This window comes from Cupressus sempervirens, chromosome 6, assembly GCF_028749045.1.
Source record: "Cupressus sempervirens isolate cs-2001-9-10 chromosome 6, ASM2874904v1, whole genome shotgun sequence".
In the NCBI taxonomy this organism is placed as follows: Eukaryota; Viridiplantae; Streptophyta; class Pinopsida; order Cupressales; family Cupressaceae; genus Cupressus; species Cupressus sempervirens.
This window is the reverse complement of record NC_143123.1, coordinates 462,260,056-462,282,372: the sequence shown is the minus strand read 5'-3', so window position 1 is coordinate 462,282,372 and position 22,317 is coordinate 462,260,056. Positions and strand designations below refer to the sequence as shown.

The following is a 22,317-nucleotide window of genomic DNA, read 5'->3' as shown; positions in this document are numbered from 1 at the left end:
ATTGGCTCATTGATGTATCTCATCAACACTCGACCAGCCATTTGTTTTTCTGTAAACACCTTGAGTCAGTATATGGTAGAGCCAAGGAAGGTTCATTGCATCGCAGCAAAGCATGTGCTCAGATATTTGCAAGGCACAGTGGAGCGTGGTTTGCAATACCTTTGTGGAGATGGGTAAAGTTGCAAGGGTATTCTGATTTAGATTGGGCAGGGAGTGATACAGATTGCAAGAGTACTTTAGGGTGTTGTTTCAATTTAGGGTCAGCCATGATTTCCTAGTTTAGCAGGAAAAAAACTTTAGTAGCACTCAGTTCAGCTGAAGTTGAGTACATGACAGCCAATTCGGCAAGTTGTGAAACAATTTGGCTTAGTAAGTTGCTTACAAGTATATTTGATCAAAATTTGGAGCCTACTGTGTTTAATTGTGACAATCAAAGTTACATAAAACTCTCAAAGAATCCAGTGTTTCATGATAGGTCAAAATACATTGAGATTAGATATCATTTCATTAGAGATAAGGTCTTGAAGGGAGCAATTAAGCTTCAGTATATTTTGACGGATGAACAAGTTGCAGACATACTCACCACACCCTTGGTAAAAGTGAAGTTTGTTTTCTTTCGAGACAAACTTGGAGTGGTGGTAAATACCTTCCTCGCTAAGAGGGAGTGTTGATAATTGTAGCTCATAAAGGTAAGTTAGAAGTAGAGTTCAAGTAGGACTCTACTTTGAGGAAGTAGAGTTCAAATAGAACTCTACTTTATGGAAGTAGACTTCAAGTAAAACTCTACTTTTCCCAACCGCTATTATAAAATGAAGCTAAGTGTTAAACAAAATTCAATAATCTTTCTCAATAAGGATATTGAGAGAGAGAAAATCAGAGAAGAGATTTCTGATTTTCAGAAAAGCAAAAAGAAGGAAGTTTACAACAGTTAACAATAAAGGAGAAGGTAGCAATACATAGTATATTCTAGGTTACATCCAAAATTTTGGCCAATTTTAAAATGCCCTTTATAGTGTTTATATCTATAACTCATCTTTAAGCAGATATGTAATATTAATATATTAACCATATATGTAATATATTATAATATTATTATATAATAATAATAAATAATGTATAATATAAATAGTACATATTATATATATAAGATATTTATCCTAAAGATGATTTACCATCAACAAGGTATCTCATGATAAAATCAATCTGATAGAAGCTACAACCTTAACAACAAAGTCATGTCCTTGTAGAGACACAACTCGGGTCATGTCCCTACGTGGACATAATTGAACATTGTCGGTGTATAAGCAAATACAATTAGTTTGTTTCTTAATCGACAATCATAATAGTCTCTTCTGATGATAAGAGACCGATTAGTTAAGTGTGTATATATATATATATATATATATATATATATATATATATATATATATATATATATATATTTCTTATCAATAATATAAGACATAAAACAATGTTCATATAAATCATAAATACAAATACTCAATGCAATGAGTATATCACTTCGACTGATGCTATACCTCAACACTCCTTAGCAAGGGAGAAGTGACAAATTTTTTATGAGATATCAGTATCAAGGATATCTATACACATTAACACTCTAAAATAGTGACCTGTCAAATAACTACAATCACAATGTTATGAACACTATCATAACATATATTATGATCTCTAATTGTCCGAATCAATATCTAGAGTAATCGTAATGCTTTCATTATCAATGACTTTCGGTGTATCCAGAACAAAACTATCATAATAACATGCCTATCATTTGCAAGATCATTACCTTACAAAGATTACCTTCTGTTTGTTATTATCATGATTTCTAGCACTTTGGGACAACAATTTAATGAAGTCTGTCATGATAACAGGTCTACCATTTATAAGATTGTCATCTTATAATATTACCTTCTGTTTATATATATGTCAATGAAAGATCGTCACCTTTCATTACATGTCATATGTGAAATAGTAACCACCAGTTAGAGGGTGTTACAAAGGCTTTCACCTCAATTCTCTCTCACAGAGAAGAATGCATTTCAAGGAATTTCACTTAGAACTTCTTTCACAAGGGATGACATCTGAAAACTTCTCCCTCTGAACATCGATCCTAGGAAGTCAAGCCCTCTAGTTACTTCCTCATAAATTCTCCACTCAAGTATGCCAGTCGGACTCACTCTAAATCAATTTTCTGATTTTTTGGTGATAATTCAACACTTCCTCATGATATACATAGGAGTAGGCCCATCAAAATCATGCAGTCACACACTTGTATTTCTAGACTCCCTTTGAGTATCAATCTTCTAAGCTGTTGCATTGCCTTCGAAGAAGTGTCATACTCCCTCTTAATGTAGAGGAATCTCATAATCTCAATCATCAAAGATGCTTCAAGAGCCTCACTTTATCCATCTTGATCACTAGGGTCTTTGGAGCTACTATCATTAGATTAAGTTTGCACAATATTTGGTAGCATGTATAAAGTAGCAACTTTCTTTTCCTATAAGAACATCTTCAAAATATAAAGGAAGAGATCAAGACAAATAACCCTTATAGCATGTATAGAATTATATATAAGAGAGAGACTACAAAGAGTAGATAAATGTAAAGATATGAATACTTATTTGCACACAAAGAGTCAGAAGTTGTCCATTTAGATTATTTGAAATTGGAAAATTGACTATTATTCCCCCCCACAATGTAAAATTTGCACTCATTCTTATTTTGTTGAAATTTTTTGTATCAAATATGACAACTCCTTTCTAAGTTCCAACTTGCTCTTTTCATTCATTGAAGCTCCAAACATTCATTAAGCTTAATGGTATAAGCGAACACAAACTCGTCCACAATACACCAATATCATGATTGAGTATGATTGTGCCACTTGAATGACTCTACAACTCATATGTCAAGTTTTATTTATCAAAGAGAGACTCGTAGATAGTTTAATTGAAGTCACAACTTTCTTATGATGTACACAAGGGGTATGCCCATTCACATAGTTGCATGAATTTCAGTCCTCTTGACTGTTACAGTTTATTGATCACTGAAGATTCCATCACAACATTGGTTTACTCCCTTTGAATCAATATGATCATGATCACTGAAGGTTAAATGAGTTAGAGTCTCTATCTGTTCCTTCTCTTTCAAGGCTGCCTCTAATGAAATGTTAGTCTCTCTCTCAATCTCAATCTCCCTCTTTTTCTTACAATAATATTCTCAGAGGAAAAGATCAAGGCACATAGCTCTTGAAAGAAAAATAAATTTACATAATGATAATATCATTTCAATAAAATATAGATAATATCTAATTTAAATATAAACTTTGAGCATATATGCATTTACAATCCTCTCTCTCTCTCTCTCTCTCTCTCTATATATATATATATATATATATATATATACATGTGTATATATATATATCTTTATTTTGAACATATTATTTGCTGTCTATTATCCTTCTAGCTAATTTATAATATTATTATTATTTATAGTATTAGCATTAACCTAATTCCGATATCTATATATATACTTGCTATAGTCAAGTAATATATCTCATACACAATAATGAGAAAAGGGAATTTAAAATAATACAACTATTATACCTATCTTTTAATTTGGTTGGTACCCAAAGCCTTACTCTTTTGTCACTACCCAATATGAAAGTCACTTCTATGTCATGTCTCATCCTTTTATTTGGGACCCACAATGTCTTATCTAAAAGGTTTGGTACCATTTGCCAAAAGAAAGTTCGCCACCCAATAAACTTTGTGAAGCTAATGTTTGATGACTCCAGTGCCTCTTTCATCTAAACTACGTTTTAGGATTTATACTTTATGGATCACGGTTGATGAAATCCATGCTTTCTCTCCATATATCTTGCAATCCAAATGTTCTCACCTTTGCCTCGACGAGTCACCTATCTTCTAAAATGTGTTTGTTTATTAAACACATCTGTGTCACAAGGTTCGCCATATTTCTTGTATGAAATTCAAAATTCGGCAAATTCTAAAAGAATCTATAAAATTCATTCTAATTCGCCCCAAAATTCGTACGAAATAGGGTTAGGGCTATTTTAGATGATACATTTGGTTCTTTGAAAAACATTCTTGGGCGGAATGAATGGAAGTCCCGAAAATGAAGAAATATTATCGATGCAAGCAATGCCAATGTTGGAATTGACGGAAATGAACAAGTTGTATCGATACAAGACACGCCAACCGTCAAAAGAAAATTTGCATAGAGAGATTGTCTACTAGGCGTCTAGATTGTTCCCTGCAACGCAAATCCTTTTCCAGCATGGTGAGCAGTCAAAATGAGAGTCAATAATACAAGTCCCCAAAGTATTTTTAAGTCCGGCAAATGTATATGCAATACTAAATAATACATTAAAACACATTATTTAATGTACATATTTAAGATATATTTATTACTTAGTATAAATTTAGGGGAATTATTATTTCATATAATATAAATAACACTTTTCGAATTTATATATTAATTAAATAAGTAATTAAAACTTTAATTTTGTTTACATTATAATGATTGTAAATTTGTTGTAATGTTTACATTGATCTATTTTCTATAATTTTAACTTATCAATTGTCAAACTAAAATATAAACATAAAGTTTCAAATTTAAAGTAAGATTATTTTATTTTAATAAATAATTAAATTATTTATTTTATTTTAGTTTCATCTAACTATGTTGAGTTATTTTTATAATTTAATCAATTTATTATTAAATATACAAAATTAAATTTATATAAGGAAAATTAAATGTCAATTTTTTTTCCGAACTTTTTATCCTTGTCAAACTTCATCCAAATTTTATTGTTGTCAAACACAAACTCGAACTCGAACCTTGTGACTTAGAAACACATTATGTAATGTCCCCTTTAACTGACTTGTCTATGAGCTGCTATGTGGCTGATGTCTCTTCCTAGTAAACACAGGGGAGTTTGATATTGACGGTCTTGATAAGGGCTTATAGTTCACATGATGACGTTGCTTTCCTAGTATTTAACTCTCACGCCAAACATTGTATGCGTCAAGTTTGACTACCACTTTCTTGGTATCTCCATCCTTTATCCGTTCTAAGGGTGACGTGGCTTGCTTAGGTGCTTGCCTAAACTTTTTTTTAATAATGGAAAGTGTGTTGATGCAAGGTTTCTTTACAATGCTCACATCTCACTAAAGTATGAATTGCTTGTTGATAACTTCATTTTCTTTCCATGTGGTGGACCTTCCCATTTTATTTTATTTTAATGTCGGATTTGGATGTGCAGAACTGTAATTTTCAGTTTTCATTTTGCTCCATTATTAGACAAACTGACTGATATATAATATAGTTCTTTGACCATACTCTCTATTCAAGATCTTCCTTCCTTGAAGAATGCCTCATCCTCCTCTTGCAATGTGTACGATTGTAATTCCTTTACCACTTATAGCTGGTGTTACTTCATATCATTATAAAATTGCTCCTTATTGGAGCAACCTCTAATTTGGTATCGATTGAATTGCTTGATGTTCTCCATGTGGCACATTCTTCATAGTAGCTTCCCCTTTTCATTTATTTAGTCGTCATACGACTTGAACATAAATCATGAGTCAAATTTCATATGCTCTTTTCTATTCAGTTACGTCCCATATTTGTCATACATTCCCACAATATTAAGAACAATGTGTTAGGTTTTCACGGATGTGGTTTTTTTTCATCCAATCAATCTTTTAATGTTATTGACAGATAATGTCCTCTAATCTTGACTGCTGATAATGTAGTTTTGACTCACAAATCTATATCTTAATTTGCCAATCAATATAATTTGTGAAACTTAATAATAATTGACTTAATGAACAATGAGACTTCACGGGCTATGTTCCAGGTGTGGTCACAATCAATGCAAGAGACCCACACCCTTTCCTTTTGTTTGTTTAAGACTACATTTGTAGTTGGCTCTGATACCATGTTGGTTTTCTAAGATCATTTTCGCAAATGTAGTAACATTGCCAATGTGATTGATGATTTCAAAATGCAGATTTGAAGACTCATAAATATGAGAGGAGACATGTCTCATGAAGAGACATGTTTCTATAGTTAATCATCATTAGTTAATAAATAACCATATGTATAACTCATCTTTAAGCATATATGTAATATTAATATATTAACCATAAATGTAATACATTATTATATTATTATATAATAATTTATAATGTATAATATATAATATATATTATATTACATATATTATATATATAAGATATTTATCTTAAAGATGATTTACCATCAACAAGGTATCTCATGATAAAATCAATCCGACAGAAGCTACAACCTTAACAACAAAGTCATGTCCCTATGTGGACATAACTGAACATCGTCAATGTATAAGCAAATACAATTAGTTTGCTTCTTAATCGACAATCATGTGGTGGAAAAGCAATTACATTCAAGGACCCAATAACATAATAGTCTCTTCTGATGATAAGAGCCCGTTAGTTAAGTCATATATATATAATTCTTATCAATATATAAGACATAAAACAATGTTCATATAAATCATGAATACAAATACTCAATGTAATGAGTATATCACTTCAATTGATGCTATGCTTCAATATGCATATATGTATGTATATGTATATACATATACATACATATATGTATATGATATGAACACCTGAGTTTTATGAAAGGAAAATATGATAATATGTTTGAACATTATGCCTGAGGCATTCCTATAATAGGAACCATAATATCTGGTACACTTTCACACCCTGGTTGACCATTGCAATGATAGATTCAAAAATAACATTTTCTTGTACTCATTAATTCTGGGTATGATATTCCTAGCCAACTACAAATTGTTTGTACTCAAATGTTAGAACAATAATCATCCATTTGACGACCTTGATCCTACTATTTGATGAAACAAACCAAAATAATGAAATGTGCAACTTCAAAGACTTAAAATTGGTTCTAAAGCATTTTGAAGGTATTTGGGAGAAGTAGGAGAATGAGAGTTTGCATTAAAATACTGAATATCTTATATTGTCTCCAATAATTTTGATTTGATATTAAAATTCACTCTGTTCAACTTTGAAGCAGTGCCATGGTGAAGCAAATTGGGTCTCAGGTGGACCTAGCTTAAAAACAATTGATTTTAATCAATTCAATTGCACCTTCTGAAATTTGGTCATGAATTAATGATTAAAAAATGGATTTCACAAAGTAACATACTGACTGGAAATGCCACATTTATCAGCATCAAAACTTGGTCAAATATGATAACTAGATCTTAGCACTTATCAGACACATTCTATAATCCATGGCCATTCATCTTACAAAATGATGCCTCGTGAAAACAACTTTGTCAAGACATTCTAATCCCTGAATATGGTCCTTTCATTCTTCTATGTAACTTTTTTTTTTAAAGTAAGAAATGACGAGTCTCTAGTATTGTTGAATCAAATTAGAGCAAGATTTCAAAGCAGGAGAAAATCAATGTTTGAACTAACATCATAAAGGTGCGTAATGCAAGGATGCCAGAGTTAGAGCCAAGCATCTATTGTTGAATAAAGCTCCTACCTTAAATTAAAAGATAGGTGGTTCTACCAATCAAGATGATTTTAGAGGGACTGCAGTGTTCCATTGTGAAGGAAGATTAAGACGTTAAAGACTCTGAACTGTGATTGCTGAAATGCTGAAGGAGCTACTGCAGCTAACTTCTATGCAACATTTATTTGCTTAATATAATAGATGTAATTGCTGATGCCTATTATTGTCACTGGGTCCGTGTATTGAACTGTGGAATGGAAAATCTTCAATTACCCGAAATTGCAGGAAAGGTGAATGTTCAGGCATCTTTATGATCGTCACCAACCGCACATTGAGGTAAGGGCATATCAAATAAAGGTAAGCTGGGGAATCACAGAGAAAGATTGTTCAATCCTGAACCAACCACACTAAAGAACATCAACTAGGTAAAGGTCCACAAAATCATTAGTATTTTCATCTAGATTGTTTACCATTAATAGCCGAATCATAAGGAGTAGTTCTTAATCTTCAACTAAACAAAACTATTATATCAGCAAGCTATACCTTTGAAAATCTCTGATAAGAGCAGCTTGTGATAGGAACAGTTGGAAGTTTGAAACATTGCGACATATACAAGGCCATTATGGTTACAATGTTAAACTCAGACGGAGGTCATATAACAAGCAGAGTTCAGCAATAAAAAATACCAATCAATTGACACTTCTCTAAATGCAATCAGTTCTTATTATTACCAGTCAACAAGATTAGATGATTTGGTGTTGCAACATACGATATATACATGTGATTATGGTGATACCAAGTGGTATGAGTTAACGACGCCTTATGTTTTGAGATGCTGCAGCAGTTACATGGCTCTGAAGTACGTAATGCAAGGGCAGTTGTGCCACAAACAAGTTCTGGAAACAAACTGTGAAGACATATGCATACAAGACAAAAGAAAATCAAGGGCAAACGCTAGATACCTGTGACGATATGAAGAAACCCTCAAATTGCAGACCGTCAGTGTAGGACAAGATGTGAAAGACCTGGGTGAAATGATCTCCAACAGAAACCTTCTAATGCTGTTGTAAAATGACGAATGAGCACCAAGCAAAAACTCGTGGAGTTGTGAAATGAGCAAAATGAGCCCCAAATTGATGATACTCATATGCACGCCAACGAGTGGACTTCAAAAATTATATAACTTGGAAAATTGTTACTAAGAAGAGGAATGGTCTATTCCAATAACTATTTTTTAGAATGGAGATATGCTCATTTTTGGGGCAAAATGAGTATACGTATTCCAATTCTATATTCTATTTTTTTGCACTAGACAGCAAATATAAAAATATATTCCTATTCCAACAAACAAATGAGGCCTAAGAGAATGCATTGGCCAAGACAAAATGGAATTATAAACGGATGACTGAGAATGATAATGAACATACACATCCAAAACCTCAAGATAAGTTGCTGACACAACTACTAGCTTCAACATATTCAAGACACTGATACATAAAATATGCATGTCTCTTTCTTTGTGGAATAGACCAAACACAAAAGAGACAAAAAGAAGAATATTGTTCAAATAGGAAAGATCGATTCTAGCAACACTTATAGATTTCTTACGAAATGCACAAACTAATGAACAAAAAAGTTTTCTTTATTGTTGTTATCTAACCTGGCTCTAATACTCTATTGAATTTTTGCCCACAAATCAGAAGATTGAACAACAATAAGGTAGAACCAAATAGATACAAGAGATACACAAATTATCTTGAGAAAACCCTTCTAAAATGAAGGGAAAAACCCAGCCACACACATGAAAATATCATTTTCTTGATCATAAAAGTTCAAGTGTACACTTGATGCAATATTTATGCATAAAGAGAGACTCTTCACGTGCCAACCAAAGGTCTCTTCAAATTCCAAAATATAAGTCTTTATTTTCAAATACAATTTTTTGTATTTCCATGCCTTAACACATGTCTTTATATTTAATATTACAATTTAATCATAATTGTCCTCTTTAGTTGAAGGAGACCATAACGATAATAATGCTCATATTTCTAGAGATAAAGATCTCTATCGCAGTTAGAATCTCTAACACCCATAAGGGGTCATCAATTAGTAAGGTTAGTTATAATTTTGACTTAAATTATCAAAGGCATATTCTTTATGAGGAACGTTTTCATGTTATTGTATGCATATTTTATATATATATATAGTTCTTACTTGTGAGATTAGATTTCCAAATTGCAATATAGTCTTGGGAAACTTTTAAGAACAATGTTGAACAGATTTGATACCAAAACATTGTTGTTGGTGATGACTGACTATCAAGAATTTCATTAACATTGCTTTAAGGCCATATGCCCCATAAGGGGTCACCAAAGAGTAAGGATAGATATAATTTTGACTTAAATTATCAAAGGTGTATTCTTTATCGGGAACCTTTTAAAGTTATTAGCATATTTTATATAGATAGTTCTTACTTCTAAGAATAGATTTCCAAATTGCAATATTGTCTTGGGAAACTTTCAAGAACAATGTTTATTAGTACGATGATTGGGAACAATTAGGAACAATTTTCAGTCATAGCTTCTCTCCTTTATATTATCATCTATACACACCATCGAAGGATTTGTGGGATAAAAATAATATTATCTCACATGATACCTAATTATTTGTACCATCTTACAATAATCCACTTGCTTTCAAGGGGTGGAACACTTAATGTGTCCAACACACATTTCATTTATTTTTACAATGACTTCACCTTTTGTACCTTGAGAGGCAGAACATCTAGTGTGTTCAACTCATCTTTCAACTATTTTTACAATGTTTTGACCTTGTGTACCATGTCCTTTGACTAAATTGAGATATCCATAGTTGATATTCAATTATTTCTAACTTTTCTCTCATATCTTGGGACATTTCTAATAGCATCTTATGAATTCTTAAAACACCATACATTTTAATGTGAGACCCTTGGAAAAAAGGGAAAGAACAAATATTGTTGAGTAGTGCTGCCCTCTAAACCCATTTGGAGATATGGTTAGATGGCCTTGTGTGAGTACAAATTCTCTCTTTTCGACAATATTTATACTAGATTGGAATTAAAAAGGGGAAGCATTTTGAGACAATGCTTATTACGAGACTAAAAAGTCATTTTTCCTTTAGAAAAAAAATGGATGCCCGTAAATGTCAAAAGGACATATTGGGACATGTTAGGACTAACTGCTTCTTAAAGGGACTAAGATGATTGACATAACCATAAAATCTTTATGTCATCACATTTACAATATTCTCACCACCTCATTCCACAAATTCATTGGATGCTTCTTTGGCTAGATTTGGTTTCCCATGCCTTAATAAATGCCCTGTAAATGCATTCAATGTCCATTAAAATATAATAAGAAATCACATTACCTGAAATCATAAGATTAAACCAAAGTAATGGTACTTCAGTGAAAAGAGTGTGCACAAGTTGTTATCTTACAATAATTTTTTCAACATAGTTCACATTTTAATGTTGTATCGTAATTAGAATCTAAGGGAGAGCCTTGACATTAAAAAAAATAAAGGATAGAAAGAAGGCATTTGGGTATTGAGCTTGATCTCTACTTGTAGATGTGTAAGGGGGATAACTTTTAAGGAATAAAGGAGGGAAATAAGGTGTTTGGATATTGAGCTTGATCTCTGCACGTTGATGTAAGGCTTGATAAGAAATAATAACATGCTTCACTTGAGGTGTCATACAGATGCATGAAGTTTTCTGATTTATAGTTGGTGATTGTTAAAGACTTAGTCCATAGGAAGACTTAACGAGTGGAAGTTGTTGTAGTAAGCATCCCTCCACAACAGGTTGATAAATGACCGTATTTGGTAACATATTTGAAGCCAATCATAAAGGAAGTGACCTATTGAATTACACATGGTTTTTAGTGAGGTTATTTTTATTGTAATGATTAATCTATATTTATGTATTTTCTTGTGACGATTTGATAGATAGCACGAAAGTGGCACAATACTTGAGCTTGATCTCTACTTGTAGATATAAGGGGGAGAACTTTTATAAGGAATAAAGTAGGGAAATAAGGTATTTGGGTATTGAACTTGATCTTTGTTTGTTGATGTAAGGCTTCATAAGAAACAATAACATGCTTCACTTGAGGTGTCGTACGGTTGCATGAAGTTTTCCGATTTTATAGTTGGTGATTGTTAAAGACTTATTCCATAGCAAGATTGAGTGAATGAAAGTTGTCCTCTTAAGCATTGTCATCTTAAGCATCCCTCCCAAGACTTAGTGAGTGGAAGTTGTCCTCTTAAGCATCCCTCCACATCAGGTTGATGAATGACCTTACTCCTATTTGGTAACATATTTGAAGCCAATCATAAAGGAAGTAACCTATTGAATTATGCTTGGTTGTTACTTAGGTTATAGTTTTTATTGTAATGATTAATCTATTTATGTATTTTCTTGTGATGAATTGACAGATAGCACTAAAGTGTCACATTAATGTGCTTTAAATTATGTTATGTTGCAATAATATTAGTGATTGCAATAACCTTTTAACAAGAGCCACTTAAATGAAAAAGTCAATCTATCTTTAAATTTCCATCTTTGAATATGCATACATGTCTAACGTGGAGGTTCTTATCTAATTTTTGAATTTTCAGTCAAGTTATTGATATTGATGCTGCTGTTTTTGGCATTTAAATACATGCCTGACATGAAGTCCTTATCTAGTTTTTGAATTTTTAGTTGAAGTTATTGATGTAAGGCTTCATAAGAAAGAATAATATGCTTTTACTCGAGGTGTCATATGAATGCATGAACTTTTCTGATTTATCTAATTTTTTAATTTTCAGTTGTTGATACTGATATTGATGCTGCCGTCTTTTTTGGCATTTAAATGGTCGTTTGAGAAATTAGGTGATAGACTATAGAGAGATCGTTCTCTTTGCTCAAATGGATGTCCAAATGGTTGAATCTTTGTTTTTTCAAATTGATGCCCATTTACTTGGTTGTGTTCTTATTTATACTAAAATTTGAATGAAAAGTTGATGAAATTGAGAGCTGCAACCATTTGTAGTTGAAATGAATGAATGAGAGTAAATTAAAATATCTGAAGGTTATTCAATATGATTACCTCATTTTGTAGTGCTAAGACACCCTAGACATAGCATTTGTGAGCTTGCTTTTTTGGATTGTTTCTATGGCTGATTAGTTATAGGATAATTTAGTGATATTTGTTTCGATAGAAGAAAAACTTTTTTATATTGGCTCTTGCCGGGCGGCCTCTGGCTTAAATGTCCATCCCTTTTCTTTAATAAAATGAGATTATAATAATAAAAATAATATATAATGTAATCCTAAAATATTAATTAAAGTTTAATTTAATCAAAAGTCAAGGGACATGCAAGAATAATGACCATTGAAGGAAATAAATGGAGAAGCAAGCATAGATATGAGGAATACATTTTGTAAATGATTTTATACGTGGTTCATTAGATAGAGGTCAAAACCCCTTAATTTTTCTTACCAAGCTAGTGGATGAAAGACCCTAACTTTAGAAAAAAACATTGCAAGGTAAATATACAATTAAGGAAAATATACAATCAAGGAAGCTGCAGATTGGAAGGAAGAAAGATTACAGCAGGATATGAGTTTAGTAATTTTGAATTTGGATTTAAGGAATACATTTTACATATTTTTGAATTTGGATTTAAGGAATAAATTTTATATATTACCCCTTATTTTTTCTTACCAAGCTAGTGGACCAAAAACCCTAACTTGAGACAAAAATTTAGAAAACATTGCAAGGTAAATGTACAAATAAGGAAGCTGCAGAGTGGAAGAAAGATTACAGCAGAATATAAGTTTAGTATTTTAGAATATGAGTTTAAGTATTTTTGAATTTGGATTTAAGGAATACATTTTATATGTTTTCCATTAATTTTTCTTACAAGCTAGTGGATGAAAAAACTTTAAACAAAAATTTGGAAAATATTCCAAGGTAAATACTGAAATAAGGAAGCTGCAGTCTGGAAGAAAGATTACAGAAGAATATAAGTTTAGTATATTCAAATTTGGATATAAGCTTCAATATTTGTAGCTAATCGTGCTTGAACTATTGTGAGTGTTTGAATATCTAATTAAAAAATATTGAAAATTTGTAAAGGGACACATTACAAATGGTATCTAGAGCAGCAGTCTTGCCAGCTCGTGGGTTAAAGGGTTAAATATAGTTGATGTCTAGTGGCAACATTATAAGAGGCTAGCACAACAAAGTTAGAGACAATAAGATGGCCAATCAAGTGGAAGAAGAGAGAATGAAAAACTGTGAACAAAAAACTCAAATTTTCATTCAAAGACTTAAATGTATGAACAATACAATCAATTATTCAGGTGTACAAAGTAATGGAGAGGCTTGTAATTCAAATCATATAGGGTCAAAGCATAACCCTAGAGCTCCAATAGGATCACCAACCAAAATCACACAACACACTTTCTTACCTAGAGATGAGCAGCCACAGGAAGAGGAAGAGCTAAACATAACAAATAACTCTGACGAGTGCATATATCCATACTCAAGACTTGATATCGCACATATCTAAAAAGGAAATACCTAGAGATAAGCAGCCATAGGAAGAGGAAGAGCTAAACATAATAAAAAATAACTTTGATGAGTGCATAGATGCATACTCAAGACTTGATTCAGATGTCAAAATTAATAAATAGAAAAAACAATAGTCACACATATCCAAAAGGAAACACCTTTCACAAATTTTATGAATAGATAGTAAGTAGCCTTAGATTTTAGAATCTTAAGCAGGCAATAGCTATGCTTCTAAACTGCTGTTAATCATGATAGATGTGGAGATGTAGAAAATATTATGAGAAATATACTATTGATGTGTGAAGACATATAAGGAATCATTAACTGTTAGTCATGATAGATGTGGAGATGGAGAAGATATAAAGAAAAATCTACTTTTGATGTATGAAGACATTTTCAATCTCTAACTGTATTGGTAATAAAGCGATTTTTTCCAGTATAACATTGAAAATAAATTTAAACAAAAAAAAAACAGAAAAGATGTATTGGGCCTTAAGGCCACATGTAAAATACTCAAAGAAACCTATAAATTTTTTTAAAGAGTATCTAGAAAGGGAAGACCACAAGGCAACAAATAAGAATTTAGAAGTAGACTAATGGTTTGTGAAAAGCATGAAAATCAAGGAAGATGACCCACTTTGTGAAATAAAAGTAAAGCTATATTGGTTCAACATCCACAACTTGTAACATCATATTAGAGTAGTGCAATGGAAGTTGAATGGTGAAATCTTCCTTAATGAAGATCAATGCTTGAGAAGTTAGAAGTTATAGGGATAGGGCAATTATTATTGTAGGGTATGACTTATGAATCTTTGCAAGACAATATGAATAATGAAGCAACATTGATTCAATGCACGAAAGATAAAATTGGTTAAAACAACTTTACAATATAGATAAGCAGTTAATGAAAACACATTTCATCATTAGATAGATTCATGCTATTTTTAGGATTGATTTGGGATCTTGGTAGGCAACTTCAAGATGTTGGAAATATTGTCATTGATGTGAAAGAACTTTGTTCTTGTCATTTATGTCAAATTAGTATGGGAAACATATTGTCATTTATGTCAAAAGTGTATTGACAAGATTGCTGTTGTTACTGATATTATCTTAAGAGAGATGGTGACAAGGTGAACAAAAAAAATCAAGAAACCATGATTGAGATACTATGGCTTTGAGAAGCATGAGATTGTTATTGTTGTTGATATCAGCCTAAGAGTGACCATGACATAACGAGAACAAGAAAACAGAGAAAAATAAATTGTTTGGGGAATTCATCAACAAACTAGAGGATTTTTTGAAAAAATCAGAAAAAACTTGGATCTAGAAAATGTGTCAAATTGAAGAAAAACGGTCATAACTACTATTTTAAAAAAATTAAAGGATATTCTAATCATAGATGATAAAGGACTAGAATAAATGATCCAAAGTGCTTGCACAATCTCCTGATATACTTTTAACTTAGAGGAATCAAAGTTTTAACATTGATTTTGTTTATATAAATTTAAATCAAGCTTTTGTTTGAAGTAACTCCGAAATCTGGTACAGACTTTCTTATTTTTCAAAGTCAAAATGAAGCTTTCTGAGGAAAATATTGTTAATAATAGAAAATCTTAATATTCATTCTCCCAATTTCCTTTCATTATATATACTCAACAAACAATTATATACAAAGATGACATGATATACACATATTGGAAAATGATATATACACATGTATATACCAAAATAACTTTATATATGTTGAACTTAGACTGAACTGCACGTATTATTAAATATAATTTTTGAATAGACTTTTAAATATCTTGCAATTTGATTAATCATAAGACTTTATATGTCATAATTGGCAAGCCTAAAAATATTATAATGATTATCATAGGGTTCTTTGTTTCTCTAAAATAAATAAGACAAATTTGTTTCCTTGGCCTTTTAGATCATACTGCAACAAATAATAAAACAAATTGTTAAGATCTTTTGTTTCATATTACAACAATTTAAATATTTGTAATTTACACAACAAAATCAACATTAAAAAAGAAAAAAGTATGAATCAAGCTATACAATACATTTAATGTAGAAAGAGGAAAATTTTGTTTTTAATCACCTATCTTTGGTGTTACTTCCCGACTCTGCAACACTTTGGGACTCTGCAACCATTCACCCAACTTCCTCATATAATGTCCTCGTTGCACTGAATGTTTCATGGTGGAAGGGGAGTGGCTAGCTAGGACTGATTTGAGAGAGCTCATCCTCATCTAATGTCCTCATTAGACTCTTTGATTAGTGCTAAAGGAGTAAGCTCACTACAATCTTTGATTAGTGCTAAAACAGCAACACGTTTCATCTATATGTATCACATCAACAAACCATTCCTTACCGTTTGATGGAAATGAATGTTTTTACAAAGTCCAATTGTTTGTATTCATGAGTTAATTGTCTGAGTTGTGTTGTGTGGTTGCTAAATGACTTATGTTTCTAAGTGTCCTTTAGTATGTCAGAAAGTCATTGATAGGAGGTCGATATTCAGTGCTTGGATATGATATTTGTTCTCTGTTACTGATTCCGGTTCATGAAAATATTTGATTCTATACCACTCTGATGGTGAATTCTATTTCTGTTGTAGGATTTTTTATGATGCTTTAAATGCTATCCTTTACTGTAATGTTCTTTCATGAGTTCTAAACTTCAAACCATCTTTGTGAAATTAATAAACTTGTTCAGATTCACAAATGATGTTTTTTTGAATTTCCAGAATCGTGATGATGCTCGACAATTCATGAAGTTTGTTCATCCTGATTTGGGTGTTGGTATTGTGCTAATCTTGTAACCCTAAATAATTTTCTGTGCATTGGAAATTAGTAGTGGAAGATACTCAAAATTATATTATAATTGAAATTAATTTCATTTCGTTATTTTCCCTTTAGTTTGGAATTTGTTTGGACTTTTGAGTTTTCACACATTTTTCTATTGAATGTAGAACTCCCAGAGAGGTCATATGGTACAGATTGTCGTATTTACACTCCAGAGAACCCGAAGAGCAGGTTTAATAATGTTTATGTATGGTGTCTTCAGTCACTTCCTCAACTAAATTTCATAAGATACATTTAACATTCACTGCTGCACTTTTCCCATTAAACTACAATGTTGCATCCCAATGAATTTTTTTGATGGTTCACTTCTAATAGTTTTTTTGTCGTTTTCAGGAAACATTGTTCGATGAATTTGTTATAGCTCATGTTCTTGGTTGGTGGGGAAAAGCTATAATGATCCGCAATCAACCACTTCTGTGGTTATTGTCTATTGGATTTGAAATGATGGAGGTAAATGCAAATAAAGATTCAAATTAAAAAATAATATGTAACATAGGGTTAAAAAATAAGATGAAATGAATTTACTTCAATTCCAAAGCCAGGATTTTTTTGGAAAGTATGGGCCAAAACATGGTGTATACTTGACAACAACTTTGTGATGAGTTATTGGGTATGTGAAAAGTTTCTTGCTTTTGCTTACTAGAGCTCGTGATATACAAGTTACTGGCAGGGTTTTGAAATATGAATGAAACACGTAAGTTTCTGATAATTAGTGGCAGTTACAGTATAAACTAATGTGATGATAAGTAGAGCTTTATTCAAACAGATATGCAAGCTTAGGAATACTAGAACGCTAGAAGTGAAATGTGCAGCAGTAAAATTTATCAGAATTTGTACTTTTGATTTGGTCAAGAGCAAGAGCTTTGCTGTCTGTTTTTGAAACTGCTGTTATATCATTAAATGTCATATTGGAATAATTTCAGGTTACTTTCAACCACATGCTACCTAATTTCAATGAGTGCTGGTGGGACAGTATTATTCTGGATATACTCATCTGCAACTTTTTTGGTTAGTCCTCTCTTCTTTCATTGATGTTGTAGCTACAAGATCTCTTCATAATAGGCCCTTAACTTACATTGAACATCTTATGGTTGACCTTAAAAAATGTTTCAGATTTTCAATAAATTTACAAATCTAAACCGAGGTCATAAATTTCAAATTATTATATATATTTTATTGAGTGCTTGAAATGGCTATTTCCAACAAAAATCTTAAACCAAATAAGATTGGCAAATTGAGTTTATAGCTTATACCAACTTGTCCTTTAGTTATGGGTAGACGTTGATCTTCTCAGCTTGAATATTTATGATGTCTTAACATTTTACTTGTTTTGATTTAAAAATTTGGTAAATCATGTTAGGGGCAAGTCAGTTATTTCTTGTGTTTCTGTTAGTTTCAAAAATAGTTATGGTGTCTTTGTTCAATTATGTTTAGTTTTTCTGAATATTATGCATTTTTTAATTTATATTTGGTAAATCATGGAAGGAGCAATTCAATTATTTTTAGCGTTTCTTGGAGCTTTCAAAATATTTATGGTGTCTTTATTAAGTTATTTTCAGTGTTTCTGTAAGTTTGTGGGACAAAGAAATGTGGGGAGAAAGTTTACATTTTCTTTCTAGAATTTGGATTGGTGGGGATTTGACCTTTAACACAATATATACGAATCAGTTCTAAAATCAATGACAAATATTAATAAAAGAAGTCATAATTTATCTTTACAATTTTATCACAAGAAGTCATAATGTATCCAAAATTCCAAACATAGGTTATATATTTATTAGGTTTGTTAAAAAAGTACATCGGCCAACCCTTTTTCATTGTACAATGCAAATTTCATGGCAGATGCTACTACGATAATATATAGCATCTATTATTAGTTAATGGTTATCTATTTGTAATGTTATTGTAAATATCAGAATGTTTTTAATATTTAGGTTCAGTTGTAGATACCGATTTGTTTTCTTCCAGCTAGAATAGAAAGTTTCTATTCTTTATGATTGTTTCCTAAGGAAATATTGTTTCATTATTTTGTGTTTATTGACCTCTTGGTCTCTGTTAATACCAAGCAAGTATTTTACCAATTACTTCGTAATATGGTATCAAAGCACGGTTGAATTGTTTTTCAAAAATGATAATTTCTTATTGAAATTTTCGGACTTTTATTTTCGAAATTAATTTTTTCCTTATTTTATCTGCTTCAAAATACTTGGAAGTTTTTGGCTCCCTTGCTTTAGTTTGGATCCTTGATGCATCACGCACCAATTTGGATGCCAAGAGTCAGAAACTTATGCTTGCTGGATAAAATAGTCTTCACAAAGCCTACCACTTGATCGTTACTGAGAAATCTTGTCTCTTGTACAGTCATGATGTACTCTTTGATGAGCAGCGAGAGCCATTCATGCATGTTTCACATGTTCTTGATCCAACAGATCAACCTATGAAGACTCATGATTTGGGAGTTAAACTTCCATTAGGTCCACCTGATTGGAGGGCTCCATTAGCTCTAGATATGCCAGTGATCCCTATACAAACACCTCTAGCTTCCCCTACAGGAGCATCCAGATTTCTAGATGCTTCACCTGGTCCTGTATACGAAATTTGTCTAACAGAACCCTAGCATAGTTGGACTAAGAGATAAATATACCAGAAGATTGTTGCCAAACGTCAACACCTAGGCAACAATGCATGAGCCCAAGGTCAGTCATATCAAAAGATTGGCATAAATTCTGGTTGATTCCCTATATCAAAGATGTTGAATTGCCAATGATGATCAAATCATCCACATAAATAACCAGAAGGATGATGTCATTGTCAGTAGTCTTGATATACATGTTTGAGTCTGAAGATCTTCTCCCGTTGATGATACTACATACAAGCAACTAGTAGGCAACCTCATCTACCTCTCTACTACTAGGCCTGATATCAGCTTCGTAGTTAGCTACATCTCATGTTTTATGACAGCTCCCAAGGTTGATCATTGGATGGTAGCAAAGCGTGTGCTTCATTATGTGAAGAGCACTTCAGAATCGGAGTACGGACTTGTTTTTTTGTTGGAGTTCTAATCCTAGACTCAATGGGTTCACAGATTTAGATTGGGCAGGCTCTGTTGACGATAAAAAGTCGACTTCTAGATATATAAGAAGCACATGGACCGGTAAGAAGCAACAAGCAACTTCTCTCTCCTCCATAGAGGCTGAATATAGAGGGACTGTTAAGGTAGGATGTGAAGTTGTTTGGCTTCATTGGATGCTTGGGGATATGAAGATGTCACCAGCAGGACCGACCACTTTGTTTATTGATAATGAAGGCTTTATCAAATTAACCCGGAATCCAATCTTCCATGAGCAAACCAAGCATGTGGATGTTCACTATCACTACATATGACAACTGGTTGAAGACGGGACAATAGACTTACAATCTGTTCCTACAATGGATTAGACTGTAGACATTCTCACTAAGCCTCTTGGTCTTGATAAGTTTGTAAAATTCAGAGGACAACTTGGTGTTGTGGATAGATTAACCATTAAGGGAGGGTATTATGATAATAGATAGCGTCTATTATTTGTTAATGGTTATCTATTTGTAATTTATTGTAAATATTAGAATGTTTCTAATATTTCAATTAGGCTGTAGATAACTATTTGTTTTCTTCTAGCTAGAATAGAAAGTTTGTATTCTTTACAATCATTTCCTAAGGAAACATCGTTTCATTCTTTTGTATATATTGACCTCTTGGTCTCTGTTAATATCAAGCAAGTATTTTACCAATTACTTCGTAATACAATCATCATTAAATATACTAGGCTCATCTAACTCTTGAAACTAAAAGTTGACTTGATTGTATGCACATGTTGATTCTCATAAATCTCCAGTAGTCTCTTCAGGTATACATCCCACCACACAAATACTATTTTGTACTCAATCATCTTGTGATCTAGTAGATATAGAACATTGTGTACAACCACAAGCTTCATTACTTGGTAGCCTTGTGCTTGTAGAGTGGATGACATGGTATATAGACTAGTGTAACAAGCTTCCCAATTAAAATTGTTAAGTACAAATAATATGTTAGCAAACAAAGAAACTCATTGAAAGAGTTTTAACTTTTGTGAGTGGGAGGTATTTACCACAACATGTCAAATTGTGATATTGCTATTGGAATTCAACTATGTAGTTTTTGAACCATAATTATTGGCCCATGTTTCATGTATAGTCGCCAAGCCTTCCTAGGAGGTCACCCACCCATCCTAATACTAATTTTTTTTTAATTTAAAAGACATAACTTTTTTCAAGTAGAACTAAAGCATGACAATCATTATCTAGTTAAAATATTTAATCACTTGCATGGATCATTTTTTTGAGGTTTGAGGAATTGATTTTCTATAAGGTACATGCAGGTGAAAATTGTCTATACAAAAGTCAACTTCAAAATTAACATAATAAAGTTACACCTATTTTTTCCTTCTTCTCAAGTTCAACCAATATGGTCTCTATAATAACTGTAAGGAGAACATCAAAATTCTTTACCTCCTTACATAGGCCACATTGTTTGCTAATCGTCTTCCTTTTGTAAATTGTCTGACCAACTCCTTCTGGAATTGGTCTGACCCTTTAGTGAGAGTGGCAAATAATGACATTTATAGTAGTGCCATACCTAAATTTGAGAACCAATTGTTTGCATTTTAAACCACTATCACATGTAGTTAGTCACACAAATCCTAGGTACCTCTTGGCTATTGATGACTTTTGGCTACCCTAAATTTGTTAAGAGTACAATGCACTAACAACACATACTACTATGACTTTGGTAGGGTCAACGCATTTATTAATGATTGTATTCTAACTATATAAAAATACTATCTTTTGTCTATAACACTATTATCTCTTGCTTGAACCATCAAAATAATGATAAATTAACTAATCAAATATACAATACAATTTAAAAGATATTTTCCTATAAACATAATGTAAGAATTTGGTATAGCTCTAATACCATTTAAGAATTTTCCTAAGGCGATAATTCAATGCCAAGATCAAGAAGCTCAATAGATAGCACAAGAGAGACTAATGATGATCAAATGAGAATCTCAATAATGATCAAAATGATAATGATTATCAGATAATTGGATGATCATAATAACAATAATGAGAATGGATATCATATGAATACACACTAGAAGTGTCTATATATAAAGGCATCTAGAATGACTAGGAGTCAGCAAAGAGATAAACATCACAACTAAGCACATGTCCACCAAGAGTGGATTATC

General features: G+C 31.9%; 1 protein-coding gene across 7 annotated transcripts in view; it reads left to right on the top strand.

The window, feature by feature from the left end:
- The window catches only part of PSS1 (phosphatidyl serine synthase family protein), a 73,646-nt gene that overhangs the window by 15,736 nt on the left and 35,593 nt on the right, over nucleotides 1-22,317 (top strand). For all 7 annotated transcript variants that reach the window (XM_089788566.1, XM_089788573.1, XM_089788567.1 and 4 more), the window contains 4 exons: nucleotides 16,930-16,984; nucleotides 17,155-17,234; nucleotides 17,381-17,497; nucleotides 17,971-18,055. In XM_089788566.1, coding sequence (XP_089644692.1) covers nucleotides 16,930-16,984; nucleotides 17,155-17,234; nucleotides 17,381-17,497; nucleotides 17,971-18,055 — 337 coding nt within the window. The remainder of the gene's footprint in view (nucleotides 1-16,929; nucleotides 16,985-17,154; nucleotides 17,235-17,380; nucleotides 17,498-17,970; nucleotides 18,056-22,317) is intronic.